This window comes from Pristiophorus japonicus, chromosome 6, assembly GCF_044704955.1.
Source record: "Pristiophorus japonicus isolate sPriJap1 chromosome 6, sPriJap1.hap1, whole genome shotgun sequence".
In the NCBI taxonomy this organism is placed as follows: domain Eukaryota; kingdom Metazoa; phylum Chordata; class Chondrichthyes; family Pristiophoridae; genus Pristiophorus; species Pristiophorus japonicus.
The window spans coordinates 236,192,331-236,214,961 of NC_091982.1; the positions used below are offsets into that span (position 1 = coordinate 236,192,331).

General features: G+C 45.1%; 1 protein-coding gene across 1 annotated transcript in view; it reads left to right on the forward strand.

Annotated features, from left to right (window-relative positions):
* The window catches only part of LOC139266002 (mediator of RNA polymerase II transcription subunit 12-like protein), a 799,024-nt gene extending 779,496 nt beyond the window's left edge, over nucleotides 1-19,528 (forward strand). The window contains exons 43-44 of the mRNA XM_070883728.1: nucleotides 7,415-7,496; nucleotides 18,706-19,528. Of these exons, the coding sequence (XP_070739829.1) occupies nucleotides 7,415-7,496; nucleotides 18,706-18,758 (135 nt within the window). The 3' untranslated portion in view covers nucleotides 18,759-19,528. The remainder of the gene's footprint in view (nucleotides 1-7,414; nucleotides 7,497-18,705) is intronic.
* The last annotated feature ends 3,103 nt before the right edge of the window (nucleotides 19,529-22,631 follow it).

Here is a 22,631-nt window from a genome sequence, read left to right on the forward strand (position 1 = left end):
CACCTCCGACAGTGCAGCACTCCCGAAGCACTGCACCGGAGTGTCAGCCTAGATTGATGTGCTCAAGTTCATGGAGTGGGACTTGAACCCACAACCTTCTGACTTAGAGACAAGTGTGTTACCCACTGAGTCACAGCTGACACAAAAGGATGTGATGGTCGAGCTCGATGGTGGCAATGGATAAATGGTGCCGTGGGATCTTTTACATCCATCTGAGAGGGCAGACGGGGCCTCGGTTTAACGTCATATAGAAAATAGGTGCCGGAGTAGGTCATTCGGCCCTTCGGGCCTGCACCACCATTCAATAAGATCATGGCTGATCATTCACCTCAGTATCCCTTTCCTGCTTTCTCTCCATACCCCTTGATCCCTTTAGCTGTAAGGGTCATATCTAACTCCCTCTTGAATATATCCGATGAACTGGCATCAACAACTCTCTGCGGTAGGGAATTCCACAGGTTAACAACTCTCTGAGTGAAGAAGTTTCTCCTCCTCTCAGTCCTAAATGGCCTACCCCTTATCCTTAGACTGTGTCCCCTGGTTCTGGACTCCCCCAACATCGGGAACATTCTTCCAGCATCTAACCTGTCCTGTCCCGTCAGAATTTTATGTTTCTGTGCGATCCCCTCTCATCCTTCTAAACTCCAGTGAATACAGGCCCAGTCGATCCAGTCTCTCCTCATATGTCAGTCCTGCCATCCCGGGAATCAATCTGGTGAACCTTCGCTGCACTCCCTCAATAGCAAGAACGATCTTCCTCAGATTAGGAGACCAAAACTGAACACAATATTCCAGGTGAGGCCTCACCAAGGCCCTTTACAACTGCAGTAACACCACCCTGCTCCTATACTCAAATCCCCTAGCTATGAAGGCCAACATACCATTTGCCTTCTTCACCACCTGCTGTACCTGCATGCCAACTTTCAAGGACTGATGTACCATGACACCCAGGTCTCACTGCACATCTGAAAGACGGCACCTCCGACAGTGCAGCACTCCCTCGGTACTGAACTGCAGTGTCAGCCAAAAGAAATTACGTGGAAGGCGAAGTCAGCAAAACCTAGACTCGGTTGTTTTCACATGTTAAAATCATTTAAAAGGTGAAATGCATAAAAGCTTTTTAAGAAGTAAAAACAAAAGAAGTTTCGACAAAAGATTCTGTGAATTTCCTATGATTATTTTTATTGGAATTAACTGGGGAGATATTTGTCATTCTGGACATCTCCAGTGTGAGTGTGAACTAAGCCGCCTGTATGTGAAGTTTTTATGACTTTGAAAATTTAATGGGTATTTTTAATTTTGGAAAAAAAAAATCCTGGTTTTCGAGTCCCATTGCTGATCAGGCTTCAGTTAGCAAACACAGAACACAGTTTTAGGAATATAATTTACTCTTGCTTGATGGCACAGCGCAAGCGATTCATTACAAGGAAATATGTTAGTTTTATGTTATGTTATGTTTCCTATAAATCCGAAAGAATTTCAAATGGAGTCTGGAGATGTGCTGCAGTGATGTATTGTAGTAAAGATACTGGCATTTATAAAGCGTATTACCGCATCATAACATAGTGCGCACGGTAAATTGATTTTGAATTACAGCGACTGTCATTATTCAGGCACTTGTAGCAGCCATTCTCGACTTTGGTAGCAGTGAGATGAATGACCGGTTAACCTGTCTGGTAGTTTTGGCTGAGAGGGAATGTTGGCCAATGTGAGTGCAGTCGTACGCAGTTTCTAATCGAAGTCTGACCATCTGGTGAGAGGCAGAGATGAGTTTCCTCCTCACAGGGCAGGGTAGGAGAGTTCGAGGACGTGAAATCAACAGCATTGTCGGAGGTCAGAAACAGAAAATGTTGGAAATACTCAATGGGTCAGGCAGCCATCGGTGGCGAGAAAAACAGAATTAACGTTTCGGGTCGATGAACCTGAGTCGGAACTGGAAAAAGTTAGAGAGGTAACAGGTTTTAAGTAAGTGCAGAGGCAAGGGAACGGGGGGAGGGAGGAAAGATCAAAAGGAAAGGTCTGTGATGGGTTGGAAGGCAGGAGGGATTAAATAACAAATGGGATGATGGCGAAAGGAGATGGTAATGGGACAAGTAAAGGAACAAAAGATGGGTCTAGGAGAGATGGAAATGGCAATCAACAGTTGTCATCCGAAAAAATGGGAGCTGTGGTTATAATCTGAAATTGTTGAACTTCGCGTTGAGTCTGAAAGGCTTTAAAGTGCCTAATAGATAGATAAGTTTACATTGAGCTTCATTGGAACATTGTACGAAGCCGAGTGCAGAGTGGGAGAACAGTATTGTCAGAGGCTTAGCAACAGGCTGTGTACTCCCTTCAGGGAATGTCACAAGATAGGGGAATTGATTTATGGAGACCAGGAAAGTATGTCTCGTTCAAAAGCAAAGTACTGTGGATGCTGGAAATCTGAAATAAAAACACTCAGTGGGTCAGGCAGCATCTGTGGAGAGAGAAACAAAGTTAACGTTTCAAGTCGATGACCCTTCATCAGAACTGACGAAGGGCCATCGATCTGAAAAGTATCTCTCGTTGCCAGCACCCTTGCACTAAGGTTAGTTAGGTTCCCCCACACTGATTGCTGTCAGGTGACTTCTGCTGGCAAGTAGACGTGTGCATTACCAGGTAAGGACCAGAATGGGGTGAGTTGCATTGCCTGCCCCACAGACACATATATCTGGGCTCACAAGTAATGAGTGATACTTGACAGAGGTTCCATAGGACAACCAGCACCCACGAAACTGTACCCCAGCAAGACTCAGGAGGCACGGGGAAAATTGAAGCAAAAAAAATACAATATGCATAAAGCGCAACAGGCAGGGATGGCGAATATGCAACTGATGGATTGCGGAAGGAGTCTACGAGCATACGTACAATGGCGGACAGGTGAAGACCATCTGGTCCATCGAGCCAGTCCCACACAATGGTGATACTTTGTGTATCACAACATACACACTCCACTCCACCCATAAACCATGTGATCTCCTGGGAGAGGCAAAAAAAAAGATAAAAAACCCAGGCCAATTTGGGGAAAAAAATCTGGGAAATTCCTCTCCGACCCACTAGGCAATCGAAACTAGTCCAGGAGATCACTCTGGCCATTAAATTCCCTGCAGTACCTCCCTACTGTAAGAGGTAATCTCCGCCGCAGCCAGAAACAAATCCAGCTTTCGCTGGAAGGAATTCAGTGAGTCTGCATCCACTACATGAGAGGGCATTATTACATATACTCTTTAAAAAAAAATTTAAAAAAATCTACGCTCTTACAAAGACCTTATAGGAGTGAACTTTGTCTTGGGTGGTAGCAACAGAGAATCAGCAGCCTGATTTTCTTTTTCATTGAAGCCATTTTCACCCACCCTACCTTTAGTAATTTGGGCCTATACGCTCTGAGTTTAGAAGAATGAGAGATGATCTTAATGAAACATAGAAAATAAGTGCAGGAGCAGGCCGTTCAGCCCTTCGAGCCTGCACCGCCATTCAATATGATCGTGGCTGATCATTCACCTCAGTACCCCATTCCTGCTTTCTCTCCATACCCCTTGAATCCCTTTAGCGGAAAGGGCCACATCTAACTCCCTCTTGAATATATCCAACGAACGGGAGTCAGGTTCACCACTCTCTGGGTGAAAAAGTTTCTCTTCAGCTCGATCCTATATGGCTTACCCCTTATCCTTAGACTGTGACCCCTGGTTCTGGACTTCCCCAACATCAGGAACATTCTTCCTGCATCTAAACTGCCCAATTCCGTCATAATTTTATATGTTTCTATGAGATCCCCTCTCATTCTTCTAAATTCCAGTGAGTATAAGCCAAGCTGATCCAGTCTTTCTTCATATGTCAGTCCTGCCATCCCAGGAATCAGTCTGGTGAACCTTCACTGCACTCCCTCATAGCAAGCACGTCCTTCCTCAGATTAGGAGACTAAAACTGCACACAATACTCAAGGTATGGTCTCACCAAGGCCCTGTACAACTGCAGTAAGACCTCCCTGCTCCAATGAAGGCCAACATACCATTTGCCTTCTTCACTGCCTGCTGTACCTGCATGCCTACCTTGAATGACTGATGTACCATGACACCCAGGTCTCGTTGCACCTGCCCTTTTCCTAATCTGCCGCCATTCAGATAATATTCTGCCTTTGTGTTTTTGCCCCCAAAGTGGATAACCTCACAGTATTATACTGCATCTGCCATGCATTTGCCCACTCATCTAACCTGTCCAAGTCACCCTGCAGCCTCTTAGCATCCTCCTCACAGCTCACACTGATACCCAGCTTAGTGTCATCTGCAAACTTGGAGATATTACATTCAATTCCTTCGTCTAAATCATTGATGTATATTGTAAATAGCTGGGGTCCCAGCACTGAACTTTACGGTACACCACTCGTCACCGCCTGCCATTCTGAAAAGGACCCGTTTATTCCCACTCTTTGCTTTCTATCTGCCAACCAGTTCTCTATCCACGTCAATACATTACTCCGAATATCATGTGCCTTATAAGATACTGAGGGTGATTGACAGGGTAGATGCTGAGATGCTGTTTCCCCTGGTTGGAGAGTCTAGAATTAGGGGTCACAGTCTCAGGATAAAGGGGTTGGCCATTTAAGACTGAGATGAGGAGGAATTTCTTCACTCAGAGGGTTGTGAATCTTGGAATTCTCTGCCCCAGAAGGCGGTGGATGCCGAGTCTTTGAGTATATTCAAGGCTGAGATGGATAGATATTTGGACTCTAGGGGAATCAGAGGATTATGGAGATCAGGCGGGAAAGTGGAGTTGAGGTTGAAGATCAGCCATGATCTTATTGGATGGTGGAGCAGGATCGATGGGACCATATGGCCTACTCCTGTTCCTAATTTTTATGTTCTTGTGTTTAACCACCTGTGCTCAAGCTCTGGAATTCCCTCTCTAAACACTTCTGTCTCTCCACATCCCTCTCTTCCTTAAAACCCAACTCTTTGACCAAACCTCTGGTCACCCATCCTAATAAGTCCTCCTTTGTCTCAGTGGCCATATTTTTTGATTACGCCTCTGTGAAGTGTTTTGGGGTGCTTTTCTACCTTAAAGGTGCTATGTAAGTTCAAGTTGTTAGTGTATTATTGCACAAATTTAAAGCATACAAACCAGATTGCAGCTTTCCATATTAATCAATGGTCTTTTGAAGCCCGGCTTTAAACATCACCTAAGAGTGGTTATGTTACCGGACCAGTAATCCAGAGGCCTGGACTAATAATCCAGAGAGGCGAGTTCAAATCCCACCACCGCAGCTGGGAAATTTAAATTCAGCTAATTAAATAAATCTGGAATATAAAAAAAACCTAGTATCAATAAAACTGACCATGAAGCTGTCGGATTGTCGTAAAAACCCATCTGGTTCACTAATGTTCTTTTGGGAAAGAAACCTGGCTCCCTTACCCGGTTACAGGGGAGAGGGTACCTATGAGGTCATTTTCTTCCTGATCGCTGTTTGAATGTCTTGTTGTCATTTCAAGAGACAGCGGGGCCAAAATTCAGGCCCAGCAGAAAGCTAGTGTACCTACCTTTTTCTAGATATTTTTACCATCTGGTCCGAGGAGGGTGAACTCTTGATCATTAGTCAGCTCTTTGGCAATTTTTTTGGAGCAGACCGGAAGGCGGTCATAGTGGGGGCGGAAGTGCGGTGGTAAGTGCTGGTGAGGGGTGGAACTGGGGGCGCGACAGCCCGGTATCCAAGAGGGGGAGCCAGCCTGCCTGTTGGCGGCCCGGCCAAACCAGGGGCCATAACTGTCTGGACGATCGGGAAGTCGGCCAGCAAAAAAAACATTGCAGCTGCAGCAGTGCGCCCTCTCCTTGAAGGGCCACCGCGCTGCCGTGGCTCACACACACAAGAAACCAGGTGCACCGACAGAGAAAGCTCGGCGGGCACCGCGCGACAGATTGTGGATTTTTTTAGGTACATTTTGCGCAGAGTGGGATGGAGGTGCAGGGGAGCGACGGTGCGCGCTTCGATAACACGCTTGCGGCAGTCGGCAACAGCGGGCGGAAGTTGGGACAGGCCGAAAAATCCCCGAGGTGAATTTGGGTCGGGGCGGCCAATCGACTGCAACGCGGCGGCCACTCGATTCCGCCGCATGGCCGTCACACAATGGTGGTAACAGGCCTTATCCGGACCCTGGATTTTGGCCCCAGCTTGTTTATCTTTATGGCTCCTCGCTAAAACCCCTTGACAACATAACTGTACATTGAAGGCTCATTTTTCTGTCCTTACTTCGCAACTCAGCCCTCTGTATAACTCTCTTTCCTGATATGACTGAAATCTTTCTGTGTCCTTAACTTGGGCGCACTGCTGAGTTTGGGAACCCGTAACAGGCTATTATTTCTTCCAATCCACGATTTGTTACACAAGTCATGCCCCAGCTTCCATTGGAACATTAGTTTCCAAAGTGTTTGTGAGTTCTTTTAATGTATATGATGACTTGTTTTAAAAAAAAAAAGTGCTTGGAAGGCTGAAGCGCCAGTGAGCAGCTGTCAGGCACAGCAACGAAGCTGGGCTGGAGGCCAAGGATCCACAATGGGTTTGAAGCAGGAGGTGAGGAATCCAGGAGCTGGGAGAAGGACTCGGTGGACCTGGCAATGGGAGGAAGAAGGAGGTCTCTCGTTCTTGCACACTGTTTGAGAGGTTATTTGAACTCTGCTCCCAGTTCGGCAACACCTTGACTTTAAAATTCTCATCCTTCTGTTCAAATCCCTTCATGGGTTCACCCCTCCCTATCACTGTAACCTCCAATACCCCTACAACCCTCTGAGATCTCTGCCCTCCTCCAATTCTGGTCTCCCCGATTTCTTTCGCTCCACCATTGGCGGTCGGGCCTTTTAAGTGCCTAGGCTCTCACCTCTGGATTTCTCTCTCTCAACCTCTCCATATCTCTACCTCTCTCTCCTCCTTTAAGAATCTCCTTAAAACCTACCTCTGCGACCAAGCCTGTCCAAATATCGCCTCATATAGCTCAGTGTCAAACGTTGTTTGGTAATGCTCCTGTGAAGCACCTTGGGACATTTCACTGCATTAAAGACGCTATATAAATGCAAGTTGACGTTGTGAGCACTTCATAACATATTAGCGAAAATGCCCACACTCATTTCCTGACGGTCACAGCCCAAATATCCTGAAGTGACTTTAATGTTGTGGGAGGGGAGCTGAAGAGCAATAAGATGCTAATTTACCAGTGATGCTTCGGAAATAACATAGTGACGTTTGTGTGTCGCCTTTGCTAAAAGCAATGAATCTCTCTGGTGGATAAACTCTTCACTTTCTCCCATTTGCAGACAGAACTTCACATCTAGCAGTAACAACAGTGCAGAGGGCTGGAGCAATGAGCGGATTAAGTATTAATAATGTGTTTCTTTTCCCTCATCGCAGTTTTCAAGACAGGCTATGCAACAGACTCAGCAGCAGCAACAGACAGCCGCGTTGGTGAGACAGCTGCAAAAGCAGCTCTCTAGTAAGTACCAAATTCAAATGAGATTTCAAATGCTTTATGATCATTGCACCGAATGCCAAGCTGATTTTTGCATGTAGAATCGTAGAATAGTACCGCACAGAAGGAGGCCATTCGGCCCATCGAGTCTGCGGCGGCGCTTTCAAAGAACAAACCAGTTAGTCCCGTTCTGTCCCCATATCCCTACAATTTTTTTCTCCTTCAATTATTTTCCCAATTCCCTTTTGATGGCGACTATCCAATGTGCTATCGGACAGTGCATTCCAAATCTTAACCACTCGTTGCGTAAAAAAGTTTGACCGTATGTCGTCTCTGGTTCTTTTGCCAATCACCTTAAATCTGTGCCCACTCGCTATTGACCCTTCAGCCATTGGAAATAGTTTTAACTCCTTCATGATTTTGAACACCTCTATCAAATCTCCTCTTAGCCTTCCCTGCTCCAAGGAGAACAACCCCAGCTTCTCGTGTCTATCCACAAAACTGTAATCACTCCTCCCTGGAACCATTTGAGCAGATCTCTCTTCTGTACCCTTTCTGTGTCCTTCCAAAAGTGTGGTGCCCAGAACAGGACACCATATTCCAGCTAGGGCCAAACTCATGTTTTATATAGGTTTAGCGTAACTTCCTGGCTTTGGTACTCTATGCAATGTATTCATAAGACAGAGAAAATACAAATGTGCAACAGAAACAAAAATTGGTGGAGGAGCACAAGTAGGTCAGTCAGCATCTGTATTATCATCATCATAGGCAGTCCCTCGGAATCGAGGAAGACTTGCTTCTACTCTAAAAGTGAGTTCTCAGGTGACTGTACAGTCCAATACGGGAATTACAGTCTCTGTCACAGGTGGGTCAGACAATGGTTGACGGAAAGGGTGGGTAGGGTGGGTGGGGAGTCTGGTTTGCCGCACGCTCCTTCCGCTGCCTGCGCTTGCTTTCTGCACGCTCTCGGCAACAAGACTCAAGGTGCTCAGCGCCCTCCCAGATGCGCCTCCTCCACTTAGGGCGGTCCTTGGCCAGGGACTCCCAGGTGTCAGTGGGGATGTTGCACTTTATCAAGACGGCTTTGAAGGTGTCCTTGAAAGGTTTCCTCTGCCCACCTGGTGCTCGCTTGCTGCATAGGAGTTCCGAGTAGAGCGTTTGCTTTTGGGAGTCTCATGTCGGGCATGCGGACAACGTGGCCCGCCCAACGGAGCTGGTCGAGTGTGGTCAGTGCTTCGATGCTGGGGATGTTGGCCTGATCGAGAACACTGACATTGGTAAATCTGTCCTCCCAGGGGATTTGCAGGATCTTGCGGAGACATCGTTGGTGGTATTTCTGCAGCGATTTGAGGTGTCTGCTGTATATGGTCCACGTCTCTGAGCCATATAGGAGGGCGGGTATCACTACTGCCCTGGTAGACCATAAGCTTGGTGCTGGAATCTTCTAGTTGTAACCCCTCGTCAGTTGGACTTGAAAGCAAGAGAATGGAGCACTAGAATTCAGAGAGGAGACAGATTAGAGTGAGTAAGAGGAGTAGAGACACTCAAGCATCCAATTCTTGGTGAGGAGAAGAAGTCCAAGAGTAATGGAAAAGCTGGAAATGAGGCAAAGGTTCAAAATCACAAGCCCTTTGGCCAAAGTAGAAAGCACGTAGAAAAATAATGTGGGTAAAAAGCTCCACAAAAATATTAGAGGGTGCAGGAACAGAGACGCCTGGGGGCTTCACATACACAAATTTTGGAAAGTGGCAGGACAAGTTGATACGATGGTTTAAAAAAACATACGGGACCCTTAGCTTTATAAATAGAGCCATAGAGTGCAAAAGCAAGGAGGTGATGCTAAAACTTTACAAATCAGCTGGAGTATCGTGTTCAATTCTGGGCACCACACTTTAGAAAGGATGTCAAGGCCTTGGAGAGGGTGCAGAGGAAGTTTATTAGAATGGTACCAGGAATGAAGGACCTCAGTTCTGTGGAGTGACTGGGGGTACTGGGATTGTTCCCCTTAGAGCAGAGAAGGTAAAGCGGAGAATTAATAGGTGTGTTGAAAATGATGAAGGATTTTGTTAGAGTAGATGGGGAGAAACTCGTTCCACCGTCAGGAGCGTCGGGAACCAGAGGACACAGATTTAAGATAATTGACAAAATAATCAGAGGGTAATGAGAATTTATTTCACACAGCAAGTTGTGATGATCTGAAATGCACTGCCTGAAAAGGTGGTAGAAGCAGATTACTTAGTAACTTTCAAAAGGGAATTGCATAAATACTTGAAGTAGAAACATTTATAAACCAGCGAACTGCTGAAAAACCACCTCTTCAGCTGATAAACCTCCGCTGGCTCAGCAGTACGCAGTGTTGGGACTGCCTACAGTGGTGGGAGGGAAATGCAGGAGTAGTTAGGGCTCATGAGATTGGGGGTAACATACTAGCATGGATTGAACATAAGAAATAGGAGCAGGAATAGGCCATTTGGTCCCTCCTGGCTTCCACTCCACTTCCCCGCACGCTCCCCATAACCCTTGACTCCCTTATCTTTCAAAAATCTGTCTATCTCCACCTTAAATGCATTGGCCCTGAAATTGGGGTCGGAGGCTTCCCATGGGCAATTGCCTCCGACCTGAAACATTTCTAAGCAAGTACCTGGTGGTCCCGGAGGAGCGTGGGATTCCGGTGGGGAGGCCTTCTCTTCCGGCGCTCCCGTCCTCCAGGTTCCCACACAGAAGGTGCAGTCATGTGTGACTGCTCAACCAATCAGGTACAGTATTCCACAGCTTTCCCATTAATAGCAATGGGAACTCCGTTACTACGAATTCTCATTACTATTGAGAAAAAAAAAGACACTAAACACATGTAATAAAAAATAAAAAAACACACCTCACATAATTAAAATTAATTGAATTAAAGTTAATAAATATCTGAGAGAAAACATTTTTTTTCCCGAGTTTTTAAAAAGTTTTAAAAATTATGGTTAAAAATAAATGTAACGTAATGGGCAGGGTTTTTAAAAATACGTGTTTTTTAAATTAAATGTAATTATATTTTTATATGTTTTTAAACTCTTACACCTGTAACAGTAGGCTATGCACCTGCTTTTATCAGGCGCAAGAACTTTGAGGACATTTGCCGAGCAAGATATGGGTAAATCCAATCTTGCCCGTGCAAATGTCCTCGTTCCCAAGATGCGGAGGAAAAGCCGTTTTTTAGCGCATGCGCATTGTGTGCTGAAAACCGGCTTTTCCGATGCCTTCCCGGGTCCGTAGAAACTTTGTACTGACCCGGGGCGGCCGGAATTTCAGGGCCATTCAGTGACCCAGCCTCCATAGCTCTCTGGGCAGAGAATTCCAAAGATTCACGAACCTATGAAAGAAGAAATTCCTCCTCCATTTCCATTTTAAATGGGAGGCCCCTTATTCTGAGACTATGCCTCCTGGTTCTAGATTCCCCCACGAGGGGAAACTTCCTCCCTGCATCTATCCTCTCATGCCCCCTCAGAATCTTATACGTTTCAATAAGATCACCTCTGAGTCTTCTAAACTCCAATGAGTATAGGCCCAAACTTTTCAACGTTTCTTCATATGACAACCCCTTCATCTCAGGAATCAACCTCGCGAACCTTCTCTGAACTGCTTTCAGTGCAAGTATATCCTTCCTTAAATATGGAGACCAAAACTGTACGCAGTACTTGTGGTCTTACCAACGCCCTGTACAGTTGTAGCAGGACTTCCCTACATTTATACTCTATCCCCCTTCCAATAAAGGCCAACATTCCATTTACCTTCCTAATTACTTGCTGTAGCTGCATGCTAACTTTTTGTGTTTCATGTACAAGGACCCCCAGATCCTCTGTACCACAGCATTTTTAATTTCTTCTCATTTAAATAATAATTTGCTTTTTTATTTTTCCTACCAAAGTGGATAACCTCAGTTTCCCAAATTATACTCCATCTGTCAAATGTTTGCCCACTCACTTAACCTGTCTATATCCCTTTGTAGATTCTTTGCATCCTCCTCACAACTTGCTTTCCCACCTATCTTTGTATCAGCAGCAAATTTGGCTACATTACACTCAGTCCCTTCATCCAAGTCATTAATATAGATTGTAAATAGTTGAGGAGCCAGCACTGATCCCAGTGGCATCCCACTAGTTACCATTTGCCAACCGGAAAATTACCCATTTATCCCGACTCCCTGCTTTCTGTTAGTTAGCCAATCCTCTATCCACGCTAATATATTACCCCCAACCTCGTGAGCTCTTATCTTGTGCAGTAACCTTTTAATATCGAACGCTTTCCGGAAATCTAAATACACTGCATCTACTGGTTGCCCTTTATCCACCCTGCTCATTACATCCTCAAAGAACTCGAGCAAATTTGTTAAACATGATTTACGTACCCATGTGCTGTGCAGCGAATCTAGGCCTCTGACCAGAATCCTACGTTCCTCCAGGAACGTTCGTTCGAAGGAAGCCCCTGACCGCAATTTCTGCCCCATTGAAAACTGAATTCTAAATGAACATCACATTCTGTACAAAATGTAAAATTCACTCAGCTTGTATCAACAGAGCCAGCCAGACACCTTAAATTGCCTACCTGAGTTCCCCAAGCCATTTTCTCACCTCTTTTCCCCTGCCTTTCCCTTCTTTCCCTCCTTCCGTTCCACTGCTCTTCCATTCTTTCCTTTCCCCTTACCCACTGAATCCCTCAAAGATTATTGCCTTGTAATTAAACTCGTCTATTATTCTCTCGTTCTCATTAGAATGCCAGCCTTGGCTCAGTGAGCAGCACCCTCGCCGTTGAGTCAGAAGTTTAACGGTACAAGTCCCACTCCAGAGAATTAGCTCAAAATCTAGGCTGACGCTCCAGTGCAGTACTGAGGGAGCAGTGCACTGTCTCAGATGAGAAGTTAAACCGAGGCCTGCTCTCTCAGGTGGACCTAAAAGACATCAGGGCACTATTTCTAAGAGCAGGGGAGTTATCCCTGGTGTCCTGGCCAATATTTATCAACATCACTAATAACTGTTTGTGGGAGCTTGCTGTGCGCAAATTGGCTGCCGCGTTTCCTGCATGACAACAGCAACTACACTTCAAAATTACTTAATTGGCTGTAAAGCACTTTAAGACACCCAGTGGTCGTTAAAGGTGCGATATAAATGCAAGACTTTCTTTCTCACTCTCTTTCCCATACCAACGAACCTGCGACGCGTCTGAGTGAGATTGCCATCAGTGTTAACATCAAAACATAGAAAGATAGAAAATAGGTGCAGGAGTAGGCCATTCAGCCCTTCGAGTCTGCACCACCATTCAATAAGATCATGGCTGATCATTCACCTCAGTACCCCTTTCCTGCTTTCTCTCCATACCCCTTGATTCCTTTAGCCGTAAGGGCCATATCCAACTCCTTCTTGAATATATCCAATGAACTGAAATCAACAACTCTCTGCGGCAGGGAATTCCACAGGTTAACAACTCTGAGTGAAGAAGTTTCTCCTCATCTCAGTCTTAAATGGCTTATCTCTGATCCTAAGACTGTGTCCCCTGGTTCTGGACTTCCCCAACATCGGGAACATTCTTCCCGCATCTAACCTGTCCCATCCCGTCAGAATCCTTACACGTTTCTATGCAATCCCCTCTCATCGTTCTAAACTCCAGTATATAAAGGCCCAGTTGATCCAGTCTCTCCTCATGTCAGTCCAGCCATCCCTGGAATCAGTCTGGTGAACCTTCGCTACACTCCCTCAATAGCAAGAGCGTCCTTCCTCAGATTAGGAGACCAAAACTGAACACAATATTCCAGGTAAGGCCTCACCAAGGCCCTGTACAATTGCAGTAAGACCTCCCTGCTCCTATACTCAAATCCCCTAGCTATGAAGGCCAACATGCCATTTGCGTTCCTCACCGCCTGCTGTGCCTGCATGCCAACTTTCAGTGACTGATGAACCATGACACCCAGATCTCGTTGCACCTCCCCTTTTCCTAATCTGCCGCCATTCAGATAATATTCTGCCTTTGTGTTTTTGCCACCAAAGTGGATAACGTCACATTTATCCACATTATACTGCATCTGCCATGCATTTGCCCACTCACCTAACCTGTCCAAATCATCCTGCAGCCTCTTAGCATCCTCCTCACAGCTCATACCGCCACCCAGTTTAGAGTCATCTGCAAACTTGGAGATATTACACTCAATTCCTTCATCCAAATCATTTATGTATATTGTAAAGAGCTGGGGTCCCAGCACTGAGCCCTGCGGCACTCCACTAGTCACTGCCTTGCATTCCGAAAAGGACCCGTTTATCCCGACTCTCTGCTTCCTGTCTGCCAACCAATTCTCTATCCATGCCAGTACATTACCCCCAATACCATGTGCTTTGATTTTGCACACCAATCTCTTATGTGAGACCTTGTCAAAGGCCTTTTGAAAGTCCAAATACACCACATCCACTGGTTCTCCCTTGTCCACTCTGCTAGTTACATCCTCAAAAAAATTCCAGAAGATTTGTCAAGCATGATTTCCCTTTCATAAATCCATGCTGACTTGGACCGATCCTGTCACTGCTTTCCAAATGCGCTGCTATTTCATCCTTAATAATTGATTCTAACATTTTCCCCACTACTGACGTCAGGCTAACCAGTCTATAATTACCCGTTTTCTCTCTCCCTCCTTTTTTAAAAAGTGGTGTCACATTAGCTACCCTCCAGTCCATAGGATCTGATCCAGAGTTGATAGACTGTTGGAAAATGATCACCAATGCATCCACTATTTCTAGGGTCACTTCCTTAAGTACTCTGGGATGCAGGCCCCGGGGATTTATCGGCCTTCAATCCCATCAATTTCCCCAACACAATTGCCTGCCTAATAAGGATATCCTTCAGTTCTTCCTTCTCACTAGACCCTCGGTCCCCCAGTACATCCAAAAGGTTATTTGTGTCTTGCTTCGTGAAGACAGAACCAAAGTATTTGTTCAATTGGTCTGCCATTTCTTTGTTCCCCATTATAAATTCACCTGAATCCGACTGCAAGGGACCTACGTTTGTCTTTACTAATCTTTGTCTCTTCACATATCGATAGAAGCTTTTGCAGTCAGTTTTTATGTTCCCGGCAAGCTTCCTCTCGTACTCTATATTCCTCCTCCTAATTAAAGCCTTTATCCTCCTCTGCTGAATTCTAAATTTCTCTCAGTCCTCAGGTATGCTGCTTTTTCTGGCCAATTTATATGCCTCTTCCTTGGATCTAACACTATCCTTAATTTCCCTTGTTAGCCATGGTTGAGCCACCTTCCCTGTTTTATTTTTACTCTAGACAGGGATGTACAATTGTTGAAGTTCATCCATGTGATCTATAAATGTTTGCCATTGCCTATCTACCGTCAACCCTTTAAGTATCATTTGCCTGTCTATTCTAGCTAATTCACTCCTCATGCCGTCGAAGTTAGCTTTCCTTAAGTTCAGGACCCTAATTTCTGAATTAACTGAGTCACTCTCCATCTTAATAAGGAACTCTACCATATTATGGTCACTCTTCCCCAAGTGGTCTCGCACAACAAGATTGCTAATTAGTCCCTTCTCATTACACAACACCCAGTCTAGGATGGCCAGCTCTCTAGTTAGTTCCTCGACATATTGGTCAAAAAAACCATCCCTAATACACTCCAGGAAATCCTCTTCCACCGCATTGCTACCAGTTTGGTTAGCCCAATCTATATGTGAATTAAAATCGCCCATGATAACTGCTGTATCTTTATTGCACATCCCTTATTTCTTGTTTGCTGCTGTCCCCAACCTCACTACTACTGTTTGATGGTCTGTACACAACTCCCACCAGCGTTTTCTGCCCTTTAGTATTCCGTAGCTCCACCCATACCGATTCCACATCATCCAAGCCAATGTTCTTCCTTACTTTTGCATTAATTTCCTCTTTACCCAGCAACGCCACACCGCCTCCTTTTTCTTTCTGTCTATCCTTCCTAAATGTTGAATACCCCTGGATGTTGAGTTCCCAGCCTTGATCACCCTGGAGCCAGGTCTCTGTGATGCCAATTACATCATATCCATTAACTGCTATCTGCGTAGTTAATTCGTCCACCTTGTTTCGAATACTCCTCGCATTGAGGTACAGAGCCTTCAGGCTTGTCTTTTTAACACACTTTGGCCCTTTAGAATTTTGCTGTAATGTGGCCCTTTTTGTTTTTTGCCTTGGATTTCTCTGCCCTCCACTTTTACTATTCTTCTTTCTATATTTTGCCTCTGTCTCCCTTTTATTTCCCTCTGTCTCCCTGCATAGGTTCCCATCCCCCTGCCATATTAGTTTAACTCCTCCCCAACAGCACTAGCTAACACTCCCCCTAGGACATTGGTTCCGGTCCTGCCCAAGTGCAGACCGTCCAGTTTGTACTGGTCTCACCTCCCCCAGAACCGGTTCCAATGTCCCAGGAATTTGAATCCCTCCCTTCTGCACCACTCCTCCAGCCATGTATTCATCTGAGCTATCCTGCGATTCCTACTCTGACTAGCACGTGGCACTGGTAGCAATCCTGAGATTACTACTTTTGAGGTCCTACTTTTTAATTTAGCTTCTAGCTCCCTAAATTCGTCTCGTAGGACCTCATCCCGTTTTTTACCGATATCGTTGATACCTGTATGCACCACGACAACTGGCTGTTCACCCTCCCTTTTCAGAATGTTCTGCACCCGCTCCGAGACATCCTTAACCCTTGCATCAGGGAGGCAACATACCATACAATATACATAGATGACCTGGAAGAGGGGACAGAGTGTAGTGTAACAGAATTTGCAGATGACACAAAGATTAGTGGGAAAGCGGGTTGTTTAGAGGACACAGAGGCTGCAAAGAGATTTAGATAGGTTAAGCGAATGGGCTAAGGTTTGGTAGATGGAATACAATGTCAGAAAATGTGAGGTCATCCACCTTGGGGAAAAAAAACAGTAAAAAGGAATATTATTTGAATGGGGAGAAATTACAACATGCTGCGGTGCAGAGGGACCTGGGGGTCCTTGTGCATGAATCCCAAAAAGTTAGTTTGCAGGTGCAGCAGGTAATCAGGAAGGCGAATGGAATGTTGGCCTTCATTGCGAGAGGGATGGAGTACAATAGCAGGGAGGTCCTGCTGCAACTGTATAGGGTATTGGTGTGGCCGCACCTGGAGTACTGTGTGCAGTTTTGGTCACCTTACTTAAGGAAGGATATACTAGCTTTGGAGGGGGTACAGAGACGATTCACTAGGTTGATTCTGGAGATGAGGGTGTTACCTATGAAGATAGATTGAGTAGACTGGGTCTTTACTCGTTGGAGTTCAGAAGGATGAGGGGTGATCTTATAGTAACATTTAAAATAATGAAAGGGATAGACAAGATAGAGGCAGAGAGGTTGTTTCCACTGGTCGGGGAGACTAGAACTAGGGGGCACAGCCTCAAAATACGGGGGAGCCAATTTAAAACCGAGTTGAGAAGGAATTTCTTCTCCCAGAGGGTTGTGAATCTGTGGAATTCTCTGCCCAGGGAAGCAGTTGAGGCTAGCTCATTGAATGTATTCAAATCACAGATAGATAGATTTTTAACCAATAAGGGAATTAAGGGTTATGGGGAGCGGGCGGGTAAGTGGAGCTGAGTCCACGGCCAGATCAGCCATGATCTTGTTGAATGGCGGAGCAGGCTCGAGGGGCTAGATGGCCTACTTCTGTTCCTAATTCTTATGTTCTTATGTTCATCCTGGAGTCTCAGTTGCGGCCGCAGAAACGCCTATCTATTCCCTTTACAATTGAATGCCCTATCACTATCGCTCTCCCACTCTTTTTCCTGCCCTCCTGTGCAGCAGAGCCACCCACGGTGCCATGAACTTGGCTGCTGCTGTCTCTCCCTGATGAGTCATCCCCCTCAACAGTACCCAAAGCAGTGTATCTGTTTTGCGGGCGATGACCGCGGGGGACCCCCGCACTACCTTCCTTCCACTGCTCTTCCTGTTGGTCACCCATATCTGGCTGTGTACCCTTTACCTGCGGTGTGACCAACTCGCTAAACATGATATTCGCATCATTCTCCGCATCATGGATGCTCCAGAGTTCATCCACGCACAGCTCCAGTGCCGCAATGCGGTCCGTCAGGAGCTGGAGGCGGATGCACTTCCCGCACACGTAGTCGTCAGGGACACAGGAAGCGTTCCTGAGTTCCCACATAGTACAGGAGGAGCATAACACGTGTCCGAGCTCTCCTGCCATAACTTAACTCTTGGATTAACTTAATTGGGCAACAACAATGTTAAAAGGTTACTTACTGGTAAAGAAAAAGAAAAACTACTTACCAATCACCAGCCAATCAATTACCCCCTCGGCTGTGACGTCACCTTTTTTGCCTCCCTGCTGCAGCTGCACCGGCTGGCCCCTTGTAGGCCTCCCGGACACTGCTCCTCCTCCTCGCTCTCCAACTCTCCAACTGCGACTGATGGGCCTCTTGTAGGCCTCCCGACTGGACGCTGCTCCACCTCCTCGCTCTCCCTAAATTGGAAACAGTTTTGTGGTATGGGCCTGTGCCCATGAGGAACTGGATTAAGACTGTCCAAACTCATTTCATACAGAACCCTTACATTTCTGCAGTGCCTTCATGTACAGAGAGGTGCCTCAAAGTCCCTTATAGAACAATGAGGGGACATCAAGCAGGAGGAATAAATGGAATGTTGGGTAAAGCACAATTGAAGAGAAAGAGGGTCTGAAATTGTCCCGTGCCCTGATTGGGGGCGTCTTTCGGATGAGACATTAAACTGAGCGCTCCGACTGCTCTCTCAGGTGGATGTAAAAGATCCCATGGCACTATTTCAAAAGAAGAGCAGGGGAGTTATCCCCGGTGTCCTGGCCAATATTTATCCCTCAATCAACATCACAAAAACAGATTTTCTGGTCATTATCACATTGCTGTTTGTGAGAGCTTGCTGTGCACAAATTGGCTACCGCCTGTCCCACAGTACAACAGTGACTATACTCCAAAAGTATTTGATTGGCTGTAAAGCGCTGTGAGACATCCGGTGGTCGTGAAAGGCGCGATATAAATGCGAGTCGTTCTTTCTTTGTCTCTCTCTCTGTCTCTCTCTCTCCAATAGAAATGCCACGTAATACTGTGCTAAACTCTCTGCTGCTTGAGGAATAGCTGAATTCCAAACGTGCCGAGCTATCCTATCAACTGCATAACTGATTGTGACGTTTGTGTACCCTTTACCCTTTGGCAGGTAACCAGCCACAACAGCCATCGAACCCATACAGCCACCCTCCCCATTACTGAACCTTGGAAAGAAGCACAGACCAGACAGTCCCTGGAGAACAATGAAGATCAAGCTCCCTGAGGCGGGGAGAGGGGTCCATTCATTGTTCATCCCGATCATCTCTTTTTATTATGATTTTTACGTTTTTTTTAAATTATTTTGACACATGCTTTTTTTTCCCCTGTGACGTAGCTGATGTGAATAAATAATGTAAAGTGAGAGTAGATTATTTTATTTAAAAAAAAAAGAAATTGAAGTTTTACAAATAAGAAGTGTTTCTTGGATCTTGTAGGTCCTGTAAAAAGCTGCTTTTTTTTTTTGTTTTGGCTAAAAGTCAATTTTGGTGCTTTTAGCCAACCTACAACCAAGGAATGTTCTAGGTATAAATGGAATTTATTTATTTGTTAGCTAAGGCTCCCTAACGATGCACTGGACCAAAATAATGGTTTATATGGATGAATTTGATGATGACGAGATCGGCAGCCAACAGGACTGTGGCCGCACATATTTTGCTCTTTTCAATGGCTTGTTTTCGTGAGCCCCTTAAGGATGTGGCAAAGCTGCTCATTTAAACTGTCAATTTTGCCGAGATTTGTAATTTTACATGAGCACTTTTTAAGAAGAAGAAAAGAAGTTTGTTAAATAATAAAACTATTTTTCCCCTATAATAATGATATTGTACGGCACCTCTGAGCAGCTCTGTTGTGTGTGGTTAAGTTTGGTATTTATATGTTACATTCAGATCGATGAGTTACGGTGAAGGATAAAGATGACGGTTGCAACTTGAAATCTAATAAACCAACAATTAACATCGCTTTCTTGTTTTTGTGATTGGTATGTTTCTTCGTTGCTGGTTGGGCATGGCACGGCACAGCCATAAATAAGAGACTTTTGAGACATGACATGGCGTACGATTTAAAAATTCTCATCGTTGTTTTCATATCCCTCCATGGCTCACCGCTCCCTCGCTCTGTAACTTCCTCCAGTTCTGCAACCCTCTGGGATATCTGCGCTTCTCTTATTCTGGCCTGTTGATCATCCTCGATCATAATCGCTCCATCACTGCCGGCCACGTCTTCAGCTGCCTGGTCCCTAAGCTCTGGAATTCCCTCCCTAAATTCTCTGCCTCTCTTACCTCTCTTTCCTTCTTTAAAATGCACCTTAAGACCTCCTTCTTTGACCAAGCTTTTGACCATCTGCCCTAACATCTCCTTATGTGACCCGGTGCCAAATTTTGTTTTATAATCCTCCTGTGATGCACATTGGGACATTTTACTACATTAAAGAACATAACATAAGAATTATGAGTAGGCCATTCGGCGCCTCGAGCCTGCTCCGTCAATCAATAAGATCATGGCTGATCTTCTACCTCAACTCCACTTTTCTGCGTTATTCCCATATGCCTTGATTCCCTTAATATCTCTTAATGAAGGTGTTATATAAATACAAGTTGTATGTGCTTGGGTGGAATAAGGTGACTTTGGATTAGAGCTAAGGTTCACAAAGCTCTCCACCACTGGGATTTTCTTTGCCCCATTTATGGGTCTGTTGTAGACTGATGAGATCGATTGCTATAATTAGTCGATAACTCCAGTATCGTATCATGCGACTACCAGGATGGTAGAAGGCGAATTAGATGGACCTTGGCCTTTTGACGTCTAGTAATTCCTATGTACGGCAAGAAAGAATAGTTGAATTTTCCTTCCACTTCTGTGTTTGTCAGCCTGCGGTTTCCTGCCCTGAAATAGAAAACACCAAGAGATATCTCCGAGTTTCAATATAACATAAGAAATAGGAGCAGGAGTAGGCCATTTGGCCCCTCGAGCCTGCTCCGCCATTCAATACAAACATGGCTGATCTGATCTTGGCCTCAACTCCACTTCCCTGCCCGTTCCCCATAACCCTCGACTCCCTTATTGTTCAAAAATCTGTCTTTATCTCCACCTTAAATATATTCAATGACTCGGCCTCCACAGCTCTCTGGGGTAGAGAATTCCAAGTTTGGCAACCCTCTGAGAAGAAGAAATTCCTCCTCCATCTCCGTTTCAAATGAGCGACCCCAATGGATTACTTTTGGAGCACAGTGACTGTCGTTATGTGTAACAATGCAGCAATAATTCTGCACCAGCAGCATAGCACAAACAAGAATAACAAATTTTTTTAAAAGACCTGTTTGCCTGTTTCTTATGGGATTGATTGAGTGTGGAATGTTGTATGAAATTCTTTTGTCTACTATTGCAACAAAAATACTAACCTGTTGAGTTTAAATGGGTTAACACCTCAGTTAAAATAGCAAGCAGAGAAATTCTATGCGAAGCATTTATTTCTAATATTGCACAACTTCCCTTTTCTAAGGTATAGATTACACTCCCCCAGTTCTACCATAATGCTCCGTTTTACTATAATGCAGCTAGAATACAACATTATAAGTGATGCAGTTTCTTTTCTTACATTCCTCTTATAACGCAGCAGTGTATGGCACATGTAATAACAAGCACCTGTGCCATCAGCCTCGCATATGGTCAAATAAAATGGATCAATACGATGACTTGCTGCTATTTATCATGTGTGGAACAGACTGCGGGGTTTTGCATATGATGTCACGTTCTAAGGTAACGTTACCAGAAATGAAATTGAGCTGAAAATACTAGCGCAGTTTCGTAAAACTTAACGGGACAGTTTCATTGACTTTTTTTATTCGTTCCGGTTAATGCTCGTCTGAAAATGTGGGTCTATTTTGTTCTTAATGGTCCGTGCATGATCGCTGACACACCTTTTGGTAAAGCAAACATCCCTTAACTGTGCTTTATAGCCGTCTAGATATATTTAGTCAGTAACACTTGCACTCCAGGGTTCCAGACTTCAAACTCAGCCAGTTTAGTGCGTGGTGCAGTTCGACATCACTCTTTGTATCGAATTGGATACAAAATGACACACCCGACATAAGGAGGGATAGCAGATGTGGAAATGAATATATCAGGGGGGGGGGGGGGGGACTAGCTTCCTTCAGACAAACGCCTCCGACCCAAACTTTTTTTACGAAAATACCTGCTGGTCCCGGAGGAACGTAGGATTGCGGTCGGAGGCCTCCATTCACAGTCCAGCGTACGGGAACATGTCCTCCAGATACGTATTCGTATCCTGGGATCACGTGGGCCTGGCCTATGTAGTATTCTCATTGATAATAATGGGAATTTCGTTTCTACGAGCTCCCATTACTATCAATGAGAATACCCCCCAAAAACAAGAAATACAGCACAATAAGTTAAAAAAGAATCTCACATATTTAAAATTAATTGAAATAGAATGTTATGGAAAAAAATATATTTTTGTCAATTTTTGTTTAATGTGTTTATATAGGGGTAAAAATAAATTTACCTTAATGAACAGGGTTTTTAATATAAAAATGAGTGATGACATGTAATTTTTCTATGTTTTAAAACTCTTGCGCTGGTAAAAGTAAGCTATGCGCCTGCTTTTACCAGGCGTAAGAGTTTGAAGGACATTCGCTGGGCATGAGTTGGGCAAATAGCCCGATCTCTGCCCCGCGGATGTCCTTACAGGGATGTGTCAGAGATCGCAAAAGCCGGTTCTCGGCGCATGCGCATGGCACCCCAAGAATCGGCATTTGCGAGGCCTCTACGGGAGCGTGCGCGCATCGTATGCACCCGGAGAGGCCGCAATTTTCGGCTCATTATTGGGTTCTTGTTACCTGCTGCACAATGCCTAACTTAACAGCTTAGTGTTATATTTCGAACTGGTACCACAAGATTGTGCCTGTGCGACTAGACTCTAAACTGTGAACCCCTCGGGAGATTACTGCAGCCGGCTCCACATTAAACTAGCACAGCTCTGTCGCCCATGTTCGCCCCTCTCCCAGTTACTTGTCCTCC